The sequence below is a fragment of the Phoca vitulina genome, unplaced genomic scaffold (genome assembly GCF_004348235.1).
Source record: "Phoca vitulina isolate PV1807 unplaced genomic scaffold, GSC_HSeal_1.0 scaffold15, whole genome shotgun sequence".
In the NCBI taxonomy this organism is placed as follows: Eukaryota; Metazoa; Chordata; class Mammalia; order Carnivora; family Phocidae; genus Phoca; species Phoca vitulina.
Window position 1 is genome coordinate 8,344,156 of NW_022589718.1, and position 17,702 is coordinate 8,361,857.

At 39.5% G+C, this 17,702-nt stretch overlaps 1 protein-coding gene across 10 annotated transcripts in view; it reads right to left on the bottom strand.

The window, feature by feature from the left end:
• Positions 1–6,558: 6,558 nt before the first annotated feature.
• Positions 6,559–17,702, bottom strand: part of UNC5D (unc-5 netrin receptor D) — a 536,221-nt gene continuing 525,077 nt past the window's right edge. For 4 of the 10 annotated variants that reach the window (XM_032413431.1, XM_032413430.1, XM_032413426.1 and 1 more), the window contains one exon: positions 6,560–8,433. In XM_032413431.1, coding sequence (XP_032269322.1) covers positions 8,229–8,433 — 205 coding nt within the window. In that variant the 3' untranslated portion in view covers positions 6,560–8,228. Of the gene's footprint in view, positions 8,434–17,702 lie in introns of all 10 variants that reach the window. The other 6 variants (XM_032413428.1, XM_032413432.1, XM_032413429.1 and 3 more) reach the window with 2 other exon arrangements.

Here is a 17,702-nt window from a genome sequence, read left to right on the forward strand (position 1 = left end):
CCAGAGATAGCTAGAGATGTGTTTAGTCATTATACTATTTCTTGAACATTTATTTTGTACCTAATGAGCTTGATAAGATTATCTCCTTTTAAAGACAGTTTCTTGGCCAAGGTCATCTGCCCAGAGAATGGCAGACTCAGGATTACTACCTAGCCTGTGTTGATCTCAAACACATTTTGTTAACTACCATGCTTACTGCCTTTCTAAAATAAGGTGAAAGCGAACACTGATTCGTTGCTAAGTACCATAAGACTTTACATGTATCTTCTTTTTTTTTTTTTTCACTTAATCTTCATACTTTGGAAAGAATCTAAAATTCAATCATTCCTATATAATAAAGTAGAAACATTAAGTATTTTGTCTGATATTAAATGCTAAGTGACATGGACAGGATTTGAACCCAGACTTTGCTATAATGTGGCAAATCTAAATAAATATTTTTGAATGAATAAGTAACCCTATCAGAACAAATTTGATCAAATTCTAATAAATGTTGGCTAAAGAGAACAAACATTAGCCCAAAGTAGCTTAATCCACTCAGAATCAGTTACTAGGTAGATAAAATATTTTTTAGACAAAACTTAAATATTTTGAACAGTTGATTATAGGCTCAAGCTGATATGTTCTATTTTTATCAAAATGAGCTAGTTCTATCTGAATCTCTCTGCCAGTCACAGCATTCTTTATAGTTGATCAACTCAGATTGATTTGTTTGCTCTATTAAAATAGTTCTGAAATTTTTGGCTTGGTTCTGCCTAATCATACTGATTTACCTAGTTAATTAAAACCAGTTCTCATTCTACCAGTAACTTAAATATATTCTAATTAGCTTTAAAGCACTGGAACCACTCACAGCCACTTTGTGGATATTATTATCCCTGCTAGTCCTCTAAGATGATCCATAAGAAGAATTACATGGTCCAAACGTTTAGAAAATGTTGCATATACTCCTCTTTTAGAGATCCATCATATACATTAGATCCATTGTACCCTTAAAGGTTTTCAGAAGTCTAGAGAATGTGATTTCATTTTATGCCATAGTTTTCCAAACTTAATTTGATGAGTCGGGGTGGGAGGTCCAAAACCTGTCATCTTACTATGGAAATTGTATGTTGTTTAAAGATGAATTCTGGAAAATACTGGTTATAAACCAATTTGTGACCTTCTTTTAATTTATGACTAATTTAAATCAGAAGCCATCTTTGAGTAGATCACACTGTTTAAACGGACTCTGACCAGCTCCAAAGAGTTATGGTTAAATTCTTGGGATCTTGGGAGCGTTCAGCATTTCTAAAGCAATTTAAACAGATCCAGTCAGTGAAGACATATCTGAAATGTGCAACATTGTACTTATTTTTGTAACATTTTTCCCATGGAAAGGCAGAAAATTTCTAGAGTGTCTGTAAAAAAAAAATAAATAAATAAATAACCCAAGCATTTTGAGGGCTACGGTGAATGGTATCCCAGTTATGGTACAGTTGGGATTCTCACAGTTTGTAACACTACGTCCTAAGGGTAGTTGTGTGTGTGTGCGGGGTGGTTTGGTTGAGAACGGTAGGAGATGATCTCATCTTTGGTTTTGATAGCCTCGTGGTGTCTCATTCTTGAGGCCACAAGGAGAAATTAGGTTCAATACCTTAATAGGTATTTGGAAACTGTCCCCAATGTGGAGGGAATTCCAGCTCCAGCTAGGAAGTGCACAGAGGGGCTCCTCCTTGGGATTTCAAATTTCCACTCATGGAGTATCCTAAAATGTCAATAAAAGACTCTTTATTCATAAATAACTGATATGCGGTAATTTACGTCTGTACATTTATCTTGAAAAGTCTGTAACCATCCAGTTTTGTTGTTTTTTTGTTTTGTTTTGTTTTGTTTTTTTGCAAACTCTACATAAAACATCCAAACGGTCCATTTTGTTCAGTACAATATAACACAGCTGTTTGGCATTACCAAATATATATGTATATATATTTATAGATATGTACATGTGCTGAAAAAGAAGCCAGTGCAGCCTTTTCTAAGAAGTCCATCCAAGTATTTACTATACAACATTCAGAATTTACATTGATAATACAAGGCACAAAAAGTGTGGTATGAAGCCAAGGCCATGCTTTATTCAAACTCTCCTCTGGCTTGCTCCCTCCTTCAGCTTCATGTCAAATTAAGTGTTCAGTTCTGCTTTTTTTTTTTTCCGGCTTTGAACACATCAAATAAAAGTTGAGAGTGGTATGGGTTGGAGATATGAATCACGACAAAACCACCCCCCCCCACGCACCTTCCCAAAATAAACAGAACCAAAATGAAATATTTTAAAATTCTTCCGTACAGAAATGCAGGTAAACAATTACTCAGATCTTTTGAGTCCAGGTCAGGAGAATAAGCCAGTTTTCCGCTAACTGCTTATATTGGTGCTATCTCCAGGGTGACACGGACTGTATTAATTACGTGTACCAATTAGACGTGTGAAGAATGGGAAATTTAAAATCTGTCTTGATTCCAGTTTGGAAAAGGAGAAAATTGTTTTACTGACCAGAAGATTCCCACACTGAGTTTTTTTTTCTTCCACCTTCTTATAGAGACGTGTTGAATGGGAAGGGTCTTCATAATCTAGGCTAGGCCTAGAGAGTGTTTCTGATTGAAATTTTTTAGCTACACTCTGATGAGGCTTAGATCAAAGCTTCTTGGTAAGGGGTGATCTTACTTCAGTCTCATGAGAGCTCTGGATGAAGGATTTTGGAATTATTAGATCCGTTTCTGATTGTAATGGGGGTCGTAAGGCAAGGTATTCTGCTTACAAATTCCCTTAAGATATCCTCTTCTCACGGTTCGGCAGAACCATAGTTAAATCTCTACCTCCCGAATCTCTCTAATTTTAAGGGACTTGTAGAATTTATCCCATTTTGGAATTTGTATGTACATAATGCTTGCAATAGTAAAATACTCTTTGGGGTTAGCAAGATTTGAGGCAAAAGGACATTTTTTGTCATAATCATGCCTTTTGTAAAAGTACTTGACACATTTCCACTCGTGCGGAGGGTTACATTGCCAAATTTAGTGATCCATTTTATAATTCAAGGCTGTACCTTTTTTGGGAAAGAGGATGTATCCTCTGCCCAACTCAATCTTAGGGGTAGGAGGAGGGAGGATATTTTTAAGCTTAGGCCTAAACATGAAGCTTACTGCCTTTTTAATCTTTGGGTTCAGATGGAGGGTGGGCACTAAGACATGAAGTTCACGGTCGCCGTCTTAGGCCCACCTCATGAGGACATTCCAAATCCATGATCTTCACAGCAAAAGGAAAAAGCAAAGTAGCTGCTTCAAACACCACAATTATTCTATGTGAGTTAAATTTCCTACTTCAGATCACAGTACTACACACTAGTGACTAACAGCCAGGTCTGATTTCCATCCCCTTTTTATCTTTTTGAAATAACACAGCACACAAATTGCCATTTTTTTGCTTTTTGCTGATGACCCTGGAGTGGGGATGTGAGGAGTCCGTGGTAGACGCTGGCTCTCCTAGAATTGCTTTTGCAAAGAACACCACATGCTGTCAATACAGCCAAACAGCTTTATAACTGCAGCTTTTAAGAGTATGGAAAGTAAAAAACACAAAATATGTAACACATCTAAGATTAGCAACATTTTCACTTTGTGACATTTGACAAAATACATTTTTGCTTGTAGTTCAGGAAAATTCTATGCAGACAAAACAGTGGAAGCTGCGGAAAAGGGTGGCCGTTCAGCTTTTGGCTAAAGCATCGATTTTTCAAATACAGCGCTATGGCCACTAACACCGAAGAGCTAATAAAATTTTGTCACTACCTGTAGGACAACATTTTGCTCTCCCATTTGCTATGGATGTGACCCCTAGTCCAGTCAATGAGAGGTACCAGGATTCAGAACTCTGCAATGTTTCATGAGGAAAAGTAATGGAAATGGGCCACACGATGGGCCATAAGAAGCATGTTTTCCAGCTCCTTCCGGTTCCTGTGATGTTCACAGATCTGGAACAAAGACCTCTGAGGGAACATCACCTTCCCCACATCTGCTAGTTCGTATTCCACACCTTTACAGAGGACTAAGAAATTGCAGCGAAAATGGCAAAAAGGAAAAATTAAAAAAAGGAAAAATAAGCACATGGAAAGGTCTTCTAACATTTTGAAATCCACAGGTCAATTTTGCCAGAAGTTTGGCAAGTGGAGGATACAATCTAAAACCAATTACAGATGGTCCCCGACTTATGGCGGTTTGACCGGCAACTTTCTGACGTTACTGTGATACGAAGGTGATAGGCATTCAGCAGCCGTACTAGCAACCCTGAATCTGGATCTCTTCCTGGGCTAGCGATACCTGGGTTGACCATCTCGCGCTGTTGGCTGGGCAGACCCCAGTCAACCACAACAACTAACCCCCCAGTAACCATTCCATCGTTCACTTTCAGTACAATATTTGAGTCATTACATGAGATTTTCAACATTTCATTATAAACGAGGCTTTGTGTTAGATGATTGTGCCCAACTGGAGGCTAATGTCAAGTGGTCTGAGCACGTTTGAGTTAGGCTAGGCTAAGCTCTGGTGTTGGGGGCAGGTTAGACGTAGTAAGTGTATTTTTGACATGATATTTTCAACTTCTGATGGGTTTATGGGGACGTGACCCCATCAAAAGTTGAGGAAACTCTCTATACCATTTTCATATTCCACCTTTGCTTATGAATTGTGATGTTGAGAATTTTTCTCAAGGAAAATAGATGCAATAAATTCCAGAACTTTTAATCCAGAGAGAACCCTGTTTTAGTCCTGACTTAATAACCCCTCTCAAAGTCAACTGAAAGAAAAACATAGGGACCATGGCACCAGAGAATACCTGCAGCTGGAGATAAAAATAATAAAAAGAAAATTTCCCCTCTTTAAAGAGAATTGTGTCAATTCCTATTCATCTTTTACAAAAAGGCCAATAAAATTTTTGTGGGAGTACATCTGAGTTTTACGAGACTTTCTGCACTGGTAAATGAAGTTTGCATTTAAATCCGTAGAGTGAGCTTCCTTTTGGCTTAAAGGATTTTAATGTAAACCAGTAAGACTGCACAAGCAATGCTGTAAAAACTGTAAATTAGCTTTATGATGCGGCGGCAGTCTGGTACACCTGTGAAGTGCACCATTTTGGTGGCATAATTTGAAGTCCTGTTTAAAGCATGACCGTTAGACTTAAATGCCTTTGAGGACTGAAAGATTTGGCAGTAAGTGGGATATTTTGTAAAAAAATTTTTAAGTAACCTACCAAGTATTAAAGCCCACTTTTAATGTCTTGGTTCCTTTTACACTAGGACAAGAAGACTTCTAAGGTAAGCATGTGTACTGGCAAGTGAACCTCTTTCTAGAGGGGCATTTGTGTTGTGATGGGAAAACGTTAAAAGAGAACAAGGGTCTAGGCCACAGCAAATAACCACAAGTTCAAGTGTCAGCAAAGTCTATCTGATTTGTGATTTCCACTCCTCCTGACACCCCTACCCCCCCGACCGTGTCTGTACATCTCACAAACATGGGTTCTCCTTGGCGTTCTATTGTAAAGTACGATCCTGACATGCAACGGCCACAGAATTTCATACATTTCTGTAGAAATCCTATGTAGAAGTCTAGCAGAAATAAGAGAAATGAAAAGAGGGAGCAAAATGGACTGAAAGGTGGATTTGAACCTTAGGCTGAAGTCAGCCGTGAATCATGTTAATTTGCTTCCTTTGTTGTTCAGTATGTTATGATGGTCACATGCATTTATAAACACCCAGGTCAAAAAAAAAAAAAAAAAAAGTCCATGGGAGGAAATTCTAGAGGTTGAGGGATTAATGATAATCTCTCATTTTAACATAATCTAGATTCTAGGGAAAATATTAAAATTTTTCATTTGTTTTAAGATATAAAAAATGTATCGGATCTAAAAGATCTGTGTGGATTCACGGAATATATAAAGCAATGATAAGGCCAATTAGAAGGGAAGAGGAAAAAAGGATAGGATGGTTTTAAAACAAAAATCCTCCAAGATGGAAGCTGACAAAAGTGTTCTATGTGTTTCCTACAAGTTATTATTAAACAGTCAATGCAGATGCTTTCTGTATAACACTGTGCCAGTCAACTCTCTATTCTGGGTGACTGACCATCTACTTCAACTTCTTGCTCTTCCAGAAATGTTAGCAAGGGTGTCAGATGATTTACCCTCTCATGCCTTCTCTTCATTGCTCTCCAGAGGGAATAAACAAGTAGAGCACGTTAGCAAAAGGGTCTTTTCCTGACCTAGAGTGATCTAGAGATGGTATTTTGAAAATATGCTCAGCAATTCTAAGAGGGTCTGTTCTATGTAATATGCCTTTGGTTCCTGAGAAAAGCAAGATGCTTTTGAATTTCATGTGGCAAAGCCTTCCATCCAATATAGGGGACCATATATACCACACGTTAAGAGAAAATGGCTAACACATTCAAGAGTTCTTAATGCCTTACCCATGGTATCATAAATTCCACCTATCTCTAGGTCTTTTTTACTTCGGTGGAGATATATATATATATATATATATATATATATATATATATATATAAATTTTTTTTTTTTACACAGGACTTACAAAAACTTTTTTTTTTTAAATTGACCATATCCCCATTGCCAAGTACTCACCAACTCCCCCATTCCCTGACTATATTTTATTCTAATGTAGCCAACCTCTAAGTAGCTGATCAGCCTTATAGTTAATCTAGGTCCTTGACCTTGCTTGTCCTGATTGTGGACAGCTAATTAAAACATCCACCAGAAGATGAGCAGGAACAGATCTATTCATCTTTAATCTACCAGGACATCTTGTCAAAAATGATGATGTAATAGGATAAAAGATGGACTACAATGTTAAGATGGGGTTCACGAATTCTCTGTGGACTTCAGTTCTCCACAATATCATTGCCTCTTTAAAAAAAAAAAAATCTTAAAGCAATAGTCCTAATGTTCATGGTCCTGTAGAGAAAGTGTACTTGGTGAGGTTGAATAATCAGAGCTCAAAAGCTTCCTGAACATGCATGTGGTTTCTGGGACACTGTGGTAGACTTATTCCTCACGTCTATTTACTCATATCATTTAGACCAAAGACTATCTGCTAATTTTCCAAGAGGCAAAAGGAGGATACCCTATAGTCCTACGGAGAGATTTTGTGATAACACAGTACCAAGAGGCTAAGAAGTTTCAAGAACCTGGAATGAAAATTTGAGCAGAACCCCTCATGCCCTTATAACAATGTTTAGAGACTGGGTCAACACCTCCATCCTAGAATTACAGCTTATCGGAGGCCTGTGGCGTCTGCAGTCCCTGTCTTTCCCTGGGCTTGATTTGACTGCCTCCCTCCAAATCCACGTCAAGCTGTGTTCTAATAGCACTCTGCAATTCGACTGGTTTAGCTGGGAATGGAGGATTCTGCTTTGTTGAATTAGGAGAAGTAAATTTCCATATTGAGAAGTTTAATTATGCTCTGAAACCGGGTAAGGAAGGGGTAGAAAGAAGGTGGGCAGATTTGTCTCGGGGAGAAAATGAAGGTGGCGTACAGGGCAAGAACTAGTTTGTGGTCCGTCTTACCTTCTGATCTTGTTTCCGTTAAGTGGCTAGGATAAATGGGGGAATCGGTGCTGGTGTGATGAACTCAGAATCTAGATTCTAAATGCCCTCCTTGACGTTACCAAAGTCCTACAAATGGGTGGGCAACCCCGTTTCACTTGCAAAGCTGGTTTTACAATGATTGCTGACCTCACGGATGCCAGTTGGGAGACAACCTTGACAATCTGGTACCAGAATCAGTTGGCCCTTTGGGGCATCTCATTAAAAACCTGTTTCAAAACATGCACGATTCACTCTCTGCCTTCCTGGCTTTATCGTAGCTCATCTTTTCCCCACAGTTACTTTTCTCTAGCTACGCCCTCACTTTTATCCTCCCCACTCCAAAGCTGAGAAAGTTCATCAAGTGTTCGCCCGAGTGCAGATTCAGACAAGACAGTAGAGCCCTCTTATATTCAAGAGAGCTTGTACTTTTCCCTATGAACATATTATACCTATATAAAATTCAGTTTCTTCAACCAGGGATTCACACTGATTGTAAATGAAGGCTGAATTCTCCAAATGCCCCTGGGCAGAAAGCTGCCTCTTTCCCATTTAAAGCAAATGTCCTGAAGCTGGCCGTCACTGTCTCATGAGTGATCGTGGACTAGAGTCCATTTTGCCTGCTGTAGTTGAAGTCGGCTTCATCGAGCTGGGATTCTGTAATGTTTGAGAGTTTCGTGTGTGTCCTCCCAATTTCTTCAAGGGCACAGGCCAGGGAGTCAAGATCACCATCGTGCTGATGACGAGCTTCCCACAGGTTCAAAATGACAGCAGATGGACTACTTTGTGTAGCAAAATAAGATAAATTCCTAGACAGAGAGATTTAAACAAAGAATAACAAAAATGAAAACAGAAATAAAGGAACAAATAAAAATCATTTTAAGGGAATTAAAAATGAATTGCAATGGATATTCTTACAGTAGGAATAGGAGGTTAATGGGAGCCAGTTACAGGTCTCCAAATGACCTTGGGATTGCTCGGATTCAGTATCTCTCCACCTCCTCAAACTCAATGTAGCAGAAATGGTTATCTTTCCTGTGCCTCCAAATTGGCCTCCTTTGTAACTATAACAAGTATCCCAGTAATTACAAATGTCCTTCTAATCTCTCACACTAGGACATTTATTTTTGACTTTTCCCTTTATGTTGTTGCTTTCTTTTTGACATACTCAGTCTTCCTTTGCCCTTTGAGCCATTAATGCTGGCTTAGGTAAAATACTTTGCTTCTTGCTTTCATTCAATCTATTGTCTCCACTTCCTCTCTTTACTGTTTCTCAAGATCTTACTCTCCTGTAATGCCTGGTTCAATTCTCCTCTACTCTTTGCTCAAAATGCTTTATTTCTTCTCTGAATTCTTTCTATTGTTGTGCTTAAATTTTCATATGAATAAACTGCTTACATGTTTCATGTGAGTTTTGCCCACCAGCATGATTACAGACACTTGAAGGGAAAGGATCATAGCTAATAATCTGATTCTGCGATAGTCCTTATCTAATACTATGACAGGTGTTTATTCAGTATCCATTGTCTTGAGTAATTGATTGCTATGAGCCTTTTTCAGATGATACGGGATCTTCAGTGAAAACAAATGGTAACCTTTTGGACAATGACTTTGCTATGATGAAGATTAAGACAACACAAAAGATTAAAGGTCACAGTTTTCATAGGCACTTTTACAGCAGGGATAGAAATGTCACCTTTGGTAAAATTTTGATAAGTTGAAAAGATTTTTGAGAGTCAACCAAGAATTGCCTACTTTGAGGCTGGCACCATTTTTCTTCACCACATTCAGCATATAATCACAAAGTAGACTCATGTAACTAAGAGCATTTGGAAGAGAAGACAAGCTTTTAAGGGCACATTACCATTTACAAGCAACACACACACATACAGTAATTTTGACTGAATAAAGTGCTATTTTATTCAAAGGTCTCAAGGGACTGCTTAAAGCTAGTTGGTTGCCAAATAGCATAACTATCAGGGTACTATATATGCTTTCTACTACATCCGAATCTGTAATTGAGAGCGGGAGAAGGCCAGCTTAAAAATGTTCTCTCTGGTTTATCTTTTTCCTTATCCCCCCCTTCCCCCCCACCGCTGCCCCTTCCCCTCACTTGGAATCAAATATAGTTATTTATTTCTACACTAATGGAAATGGCAAATCAAACCTTGCTTGGGCAATTGAAGGGATCCTAGTTCTTCTTATTTAAGAACTTTGTTTTGAATACTGTCACTTCTTCTTGGTCCTGGGACAATGTTTGTAGAGAAAGCTGCTATTCCTCTAGGTCTGTTCAGTCTATTGATACCCCCCTCCCAACATTCAGGTGGAACACAAACTGAGGAAGTAGCTGAGAAAGAGGCAAACTGAGAGACTAGGTGACAGTGAACTCTGGATGGGCTGTGTGATAATCTCTTTCCATGTCCTTTTTGAGAATAAAGACCATAAACACACATTTGTTTCTGGAATGGGTAAATATTTATGCTATCTAATGTTGTTTCAAAAAGAAAAAAAAAAAACAGCAAGCAAAACAAAAGCACAGATTTCTCATCATTCTATTGAGGGTTTATATTTTGTATTTTCCCTTGAACAACAGTGGACTAGTGTCCTGTGGGAATAACTAGATTCCTTGTGATCTTATTAACCCCCAAATTAAGCTTTATTCTATACCAGGGGTTGACGAATATTTCTATAAAGACCAGCTAGTAAATATTTTTGCCTTTAGGGGCCATATGTGGTCTCTAAAGCAGCTACCCAACTTGGCTATGGCAGTGTGAAAGCAGCCATAGACAATACATGTGAACGAGCATGGCAATAACACTTTATTGAGACACATTGAAATTTGAAGGTCCTACAGTTGTCACGTCACACAATATTTCTCTTTTGATTATTTATTTATTTATTTACTTACTTATTTATTTTCCTGACCATTTAAAAAACCTAAAACTATTCTAGCTCCTGGGCTATAGAAAAGCAGGTGGTGGGCCAGATTTGGCCTTTAGGCCATAGTGCTGATCCCCGTCCTATGCTGTCTTACAACTCAAGCTCGATTTCCAGAGGTGGTAACTATTTGAGAGAAGATTAGACTGAACTTTATGTTTTGTGCTGCCTTTGAAAATAAGTAGCCAGAGGGTTAAAGTTGTTGAATGCACAAGTTACACATCCTGCCTCAAGCACTTTGAGCGCTTCATCCTCAGTAAGTGTTCAGGGATCTCTGACATTTCAAGACATGACAGGAAGACCCAGGCATAAAAATGCAATAATAAAACTCTGGGAGAGGCACACACAATATGTTTTGGAGGCCGGGATGAATCTTTGTCCCAACAGGATATCAGAAGTTTTCATGAATACGTGGTGGGGTTGGGAGTGGGGGTGGGAAGGTGCTCTAAGTATAGAGGAAGAAGAGCAGGGCTGTCGAAGGGTTCCTGCCAGCCACTTGGTTCTCAGCAGTCCTGCAAACGTCCTGATTTGTAGAATAAGCACCCAGGCCTAAAGCTAAGTGATCAAAAGAGGCAGAAATATAACTCTCACTTGGCACAGGTCTCTGAACATATTGTAACAAGTGAAATGTGCTCCCCAAAGCATGGCTCCGATTTATCCTCTATACAAGCACATTCATCATAACACACACAAATCTCAAATTCCACTTAATTTTAGTAGATACATACAGGAACATAATCAGTCTTATTAAAAATGATTCAGTTAGCTTTGTGATAAACAGACCTCCTATTAAATTATCTTTACCTGTCTACCCCAGAACAATTAGTATATAAAAGACCCTAAAATCCTAATGCAATAGGCTATTCCTCCAAGATAGTTGGATTATTTTAACCGTTTGCATGTGTGCAAATGCACTGATTTTTGTTTTGTTTTGAAAATTGGTATACCATGCATCTGTTTGGTGGTTTCCATACTGCCCTTTTGAAATTATTCTGATCCCAGTCTATGTGACTCATTTCTCTTCATAATGGTGGTGCATTTGGACACTAGCAGGTAAATGCACACACAATTCAGGGAATATTGTTAATAGTAGAGAATAGAATTCATAGCAATAGTTGGTATTAAGCAATTTTCTGAGTGTCTTTGATTTTTTTTTTTTTTTAATGAAACCAGAACATTTAGCAAAACTAGTAGTCTTGAAATTTAGGTGGATGCCTCAAAGTAAAACTTAATTTTTTTCTTTCTCTTTGAAACATGTTTAAAGAACTGAATGTTTATAATGCTGGTGTTAGATGCTTCATAGTTATTTTTTTAAGCTCTGAACTTTGGGTGACCTTTTGTCATAGCCTTTTAGGATTCTGATAGACTGAGGTTATTTTGAAAAAATAAGATTTCGTTTTTTGTAGTGTCATAAAGATGCTGCATATTATGCAGGTAAGATAACTCTTAAATTTTAGGAATTTACTTTAGACTCCTTCTAGGTCTTCAAGTCAATTTATTTGTCCTAAGCTTTTTAGACTCGATGACTTTATCTTTTCCTTTGGAACTTCCACTAAAAGAGTAAACCATTAAAAACACACACACACACATGCTAAGACAGCTGGACAAATTTACCCATGTAAGTTTATTGAGTAGTAATGGTTTATTAAATTTAATTTTGTCTTGTTGAGCCTACATGCCTTCATTCACCTGAGTTCTGGGGACAGCTGAGGTGGGGGGGATGGTTGTTTTATTACCAGGATTAATTTCCTCTGAGACTTTCCTATCCCCATCCCTTATCCTCGATTAAAATCCCATGATTGAGGTGGAAGCCAGGACAAGAATTGGAAGCATGAATCCTTACCTTCACGATTTCACTAGCTAGACACAGGCCAACCTATAATGGTGTATATGGTCCAAAACCAAATTTTTATGCAGAATCACAGTTTTCAAAATACATCTTCAAATTAATGACCATGTTAAATGAATAATGGAAATTAGGTTAAAATTTGAGGATTTCTGGGAATAATGACTGTGCCTGTTTCCATTTTTGGATGCAAAGAGAAGGCGAGAACTAAGGGCCCATGATAAAATTCTGCCCTCCAATGTGTTTATAGGCTAGTTTTAGGAAAAGGAAAAGTGGCTGGGTGTCCCTTTGGTGTGAGTTTAGAGAGACCACCTTTTCTTAAGTACTTGAAAGCCTATTCAAATGTAAATATCTTCAGGAATAGTAACATCTAAACCTTCAATCAGTTAACAGGGAGATAAGAGTAATGCGGGCAGGCACAGGTCTGAGGCTCAATGTCAGCCCTGGGGAAAAACACTGAAGCTCTCTGGAGGGCATTCTGCGCTCACACTGGAGTTGGCCTGGCTCAGTGTTCTTAGGTCCCACTGTGTGTGCCCTATAAGGGACTCCCTTTGATTCTGAATTCCAGATAACAAACTCTCAAGTTTCTCAGAATCCTGCTACCATGGGGGCTGATCCACTTTATTTGCAAGCTGTAAGCTCTTCTGGTCACTAACTGGGAGAATGGATTTCCTACTGAAATATAGTTGGGGACCACATTAGAGCTGCAGCTTAATGTCATTAGCACAGAAGACCCCCTCATACCAGGGGCATGCTGTAAATTAGTTCAGAATTGAGGATTTCACCCAACACCTTCAGGTGTTGGGGTGTACTAATAATCCCTGTAACATGAGGGCAGCAAGTCTGTTTATATTCTACAAACTTGCCATTTACATTTCAGTCAACTGAATTGTTTTAGCCTTTAAAAAAGCATATTTTAAAAATATCTTCTTTCCCAGTAGGCTTGTAGTATAAAAAGTGAAAACTAAGTTAAGCTGCCCATAACAAATCGGGAGCCATCATTTATAGGAACAGTGCATAATCCTACTGTTAGTGCCAGAGAGAATGGAAACAGAGTCCTAATGAAAAAATATTAATATCCCTGCTATCATCCTCATTGTCTCATTTAATGAGAGCCTTGTATGTGACCAAAACCAGCCCTCCATATGGTTCTTTCAATGCGGACAGAAGAGAAAAGCCATTCATATTGAACAGCAGTAATTGGACACAACACAACCATTTGTCCCACCCGTCAGGCTTCCATCCCCAAACTTGAACCTCCCCGGGTACTCAACAAACAGCAAAGCAGCTTTCAGGATAAAGCCAAGTCAGTGCTGCATTTTCCAAAGAAGAAGTAAAAGATGGATGCCATAATTCAACCTCTGCCTATTGTCTCCTGTGCCTTCCAGTGCAAGGCAGCTGTCAGGCGGCACCACAAGGACGGGGTACAGGCAACAGAAAACACGGAGTTCCACTCTGTCTTGCCATCAGACAGGTGCAGGTGCATTCATTGTTTTAGGTCAATTAATGTGGCCATGAAATTCCTCTCAGTTTTTCCTTTTGTCTCTTCTATTATCTGGCTCTTGAAGGGGAACAGCAAGGATGTTTTTTTTTTCCTTGTCAAACATTTAAGGACCTGGAGCTTTCGGGGCCACCCGTGAGTTGCCAAAGGAGAATAAGGTCAGTTATAAACCCTGTTTTCAATTCTCTAGTTTCATTCCTGACAGGATGAAAGTGTCTATGACAATTTGTCATATTTGGAAGTAAATGGCCATGAAAACTACCAAGTCGAATCTCTAGTTTTCTTTGAACTGGGAAATATCAAGGAAAAATAGGTCTCATTTAAACTAATTTTCCCACTCCATAACCTTGAGACCTTTTACGCATCCTGAGGGTGAAGGAGAATGACCACCGTCTGTTCCGAGAGGAAAGACCCCTGTGCTAATGCTGAGTAAGGGAATCGTGAAATATTTAGACTTCTCCCTTTGCAAAATACTCACTATGTGTTTCAATAAAACCTCGCAAATCACTGAAAAGAAACAGTTAATCCCTTAAAGAATCCTCTAATGAATTAGGTTAAAATCCTTCCTATAATTTAATTTTCTCAGATGATGAACACCTCATATTCAGGCAAACGGACGCTGCCAGTTTTTTCAGTGCTGTCTGAGACCGCTCTTTTGAAGGGGATTATTTAGGCTATAGAAGGGGCCTGGGCATGTCCATCTTTTCTGAAAACCCTATTAGCATAAAGGAGGAGAACCTGTTATTCCTTTAAGGATCAGCACAAACTCGCCCCTTGCCTAGAAGGAATGCAGTGCCCTGTCACCGGCGCCTGGGGCTGCGGAAGCATGGCTTTGGTTCTCTTGGGGGAACATTAAGAAACTTCTTTTCCATATTGCCTTCAGGATGGACACCTGCCACTTATAAACCGTATACAGCTTTTTCACGGCTACACTTGTCCCAGGGCTATCTGCTTCCGCTTCGTATTAGTGGGCAGTTTCATGAGTCACTGACCTCGGTGGAATGAAGCTTTGCTGTGCTGGGTCCCTCTGGCTTCACTGTTAAAGGCTCTTCACATTTCACCCCCTGCATAAGCCTCCTGGGCCAGAACCAGAAAGTCTGATTTGGGTTTCCCCCTATTTTGCCTCCAAGGACCCATGTAATGCTATCTATCTCCCTATGTATTAAATTTCCTTGGAAGAGTCCTAAAGGTGGCTTTTTGGGATATGACGCCCTTACATCCATTTTTATTACTGAAAGGTTAGGATGTGTTTTCTAGCCTCCAGCCAGCAGAAGAAAGAGAGTGGAGTTTGATGTCATCACGGTAAACCCCAAACCACAGGAATGAAAACAGAGTCTCCGTGGTCACTGCGAGACTCCCCCCCGCCCCCCACAGTGGCCTGCCTGGGAAGCAGGCCTCCTGTATGGCTTTTGTTCTCCTCTTCCTCCCTCACCCCAAAAAGGCAGCTGGCACATGGGCTACTCTACTTCTGGTGAATTCTCAACAGTTATTCCAAGATAGACGAGGAAGCTGCCTTGTGACCTTCCTCTGTCCTCTTCCACTGCCCTCTGGTCATTTCACTGTTCCTGTGTATCCAATTAAGAGGGTGGACAGAGGGAATGAAAGGATATGACCTCAGTAGGAGAAGATTCTGTTTCTCATTAGAGGTCCTGGTGGACAAACTGGTGATACAGCACTGCTCATCAGCCACGAGGTTTGAGAAATTTCATTTGCTCTCAATTGCTACACCATCACCCATGAACATTAACAGCCAAAATAAACTATTTTAACCCCTGACATTAGAAATATGTTTTAGCTGACCCTTGAACAATGTGGGGAGTTAGCCCTCCTCCCACCACGCGGTCAAAAATCCAGTTGGTTCCCCCAAAACTTAACTACCACTAGTCTACTGTCGACCAGAAGCCTTACTGAGATCATAAACAGACAGTTGACACATACTTTGTATGTCATGTGTATCATATACTGTATTCTTAAAGTAGGCGAGAGAAAAGAAATGTCATTAAGAAAATCATAAGGAAGAGAAGATACATTTATAGCACTGGTCTGTATTTACTGAAAAAAAAATCCACATATAAGCGGACCCATGCGGTTCCAAAGTTCAACTGTGTTGTTCAGGGTTCAACTGGGTACTATTATGAAAAACTGTTAATAGGATGTAATTATGTGCTTCTTTCCACCTTGGCATCCTCTTTTCCATCTCGGCTGCTTCCCCTCCACTCAGACTCCCATGTCTCATGCACTTTCTCCAGCAGCTGTTCCCATAGCAACATGGTCAAGCTGGCTATGTTTTCACAAGGGTTTCTGGAATATGAAAATCATGAGGCCTTAAAGAAGAATGAGCTAATGGTAGAATTTCGGGGACTGTGTAAGAGCTGGGAGAGAAGACCAGAATCTTCCCTCATGTCAGCCGTGTAAACTGTTTTCCTTGGAGACCAATTTTGAAAATCCTTTGATGGTTATTCCTATCAATTCTATTTATGAGGAAGAAAGTTTTTGAGGTAAAGCATAGTTAGTGTCCAATGAAAGAGTTCGTGTCATTCATTCAAGGAAAAATTACTGGATTTCCCCTAAGTAGAGAGAACCATCTTGGTGGGTTTAACAATAACTAAAGATACATAGTGTCATCACAGTACAAAGCACTAGGGAAGTTTAGAGATGAGAGAATACTTTTGGCTGAAGCAGTTCTTTTCCGACATTAATCTGTTCGGTCCTCAGCGATGTTCCTCACCATCTACTTTCACGCGATCAATTCTTTATTTCTCAGCACTCCCCACCTACCAATCACATGGGGCCAGGAGCACTGAAGTGGAGGGTTATTGCAGCTGAATTTAGAGAACAAATGTGCAATCTCAGCTTTCAAATGCAGCAAGTATGGACTCTGAGTAATAGTCAAAGTTTGCTCACAGAATCTATAATTGCAACTGTTCTCGATGACATTCTTTGCTAGGCTGTGTAGCTTCCTTAGCGTGATCCATATGCCAGGCAAGTTGCAAGGCCACCTGTGTTGCCGCCTCATAACACACACCACTGACATTTCTCACATTCTCATCGATTGCTAAGCCTTTCACTTTATATTCCGAGTCTTTTTTCCCCCCCTATTCAGATCTAAGTAGAAACTTGTTTGGCAAAAAGGCAGATTATCATCAGTGACATTTGCATTTCCCCAAAAGAAGGGTATGAGAGCATTTTCACTGGCAATAAAATAAAAGTAAACGTTTCCCTCCACTCCCTTTGAAAATTCTTCCTTCATGATTTGCTAGCTTTGGGATACTTCTGGAAATTGAAAGGAGGGGGAGAAGCAGGTGAAAAGTGCTGTCACGAGATCAAGGAAGGTGAATTTTCTAACAAAGCCTGCGTGCTTTGTCATCCTCTTTCTCTTGTGATCCCAGAGTGGATGGGATCTCAAGCAATGGGATGACTCTCTCGCCCAATAATGTCTGCATATTCACAATGTCAGATTTTTGTGTTTTAACACACATTAATGATCAGTTCTATGCTAAATTATCTGTAACTCTAAGCGAGCCCAGCCAGTGATTTGGGATTACGCAATAGGAAGTTGTGACAAATTAATCTGAAAATCCCATTCCTCTCTGTTTCGTAGGGCTTCTTCCCATGTAGGAGAAGACAGATTTTTGGTACAGTAATGAAAACATAAAAGGAACTTGACCAATCCTGCAAAATGAGAATGAGCTAACATGGTGCAAGGTGGTTTTCAGTAGTCTTTACTCTGCTTCTGTGAATATGTTGGTGGCCCTTCTGCTGGAACCAGCCAGTCTGCAGAAAAGGGTCCTATC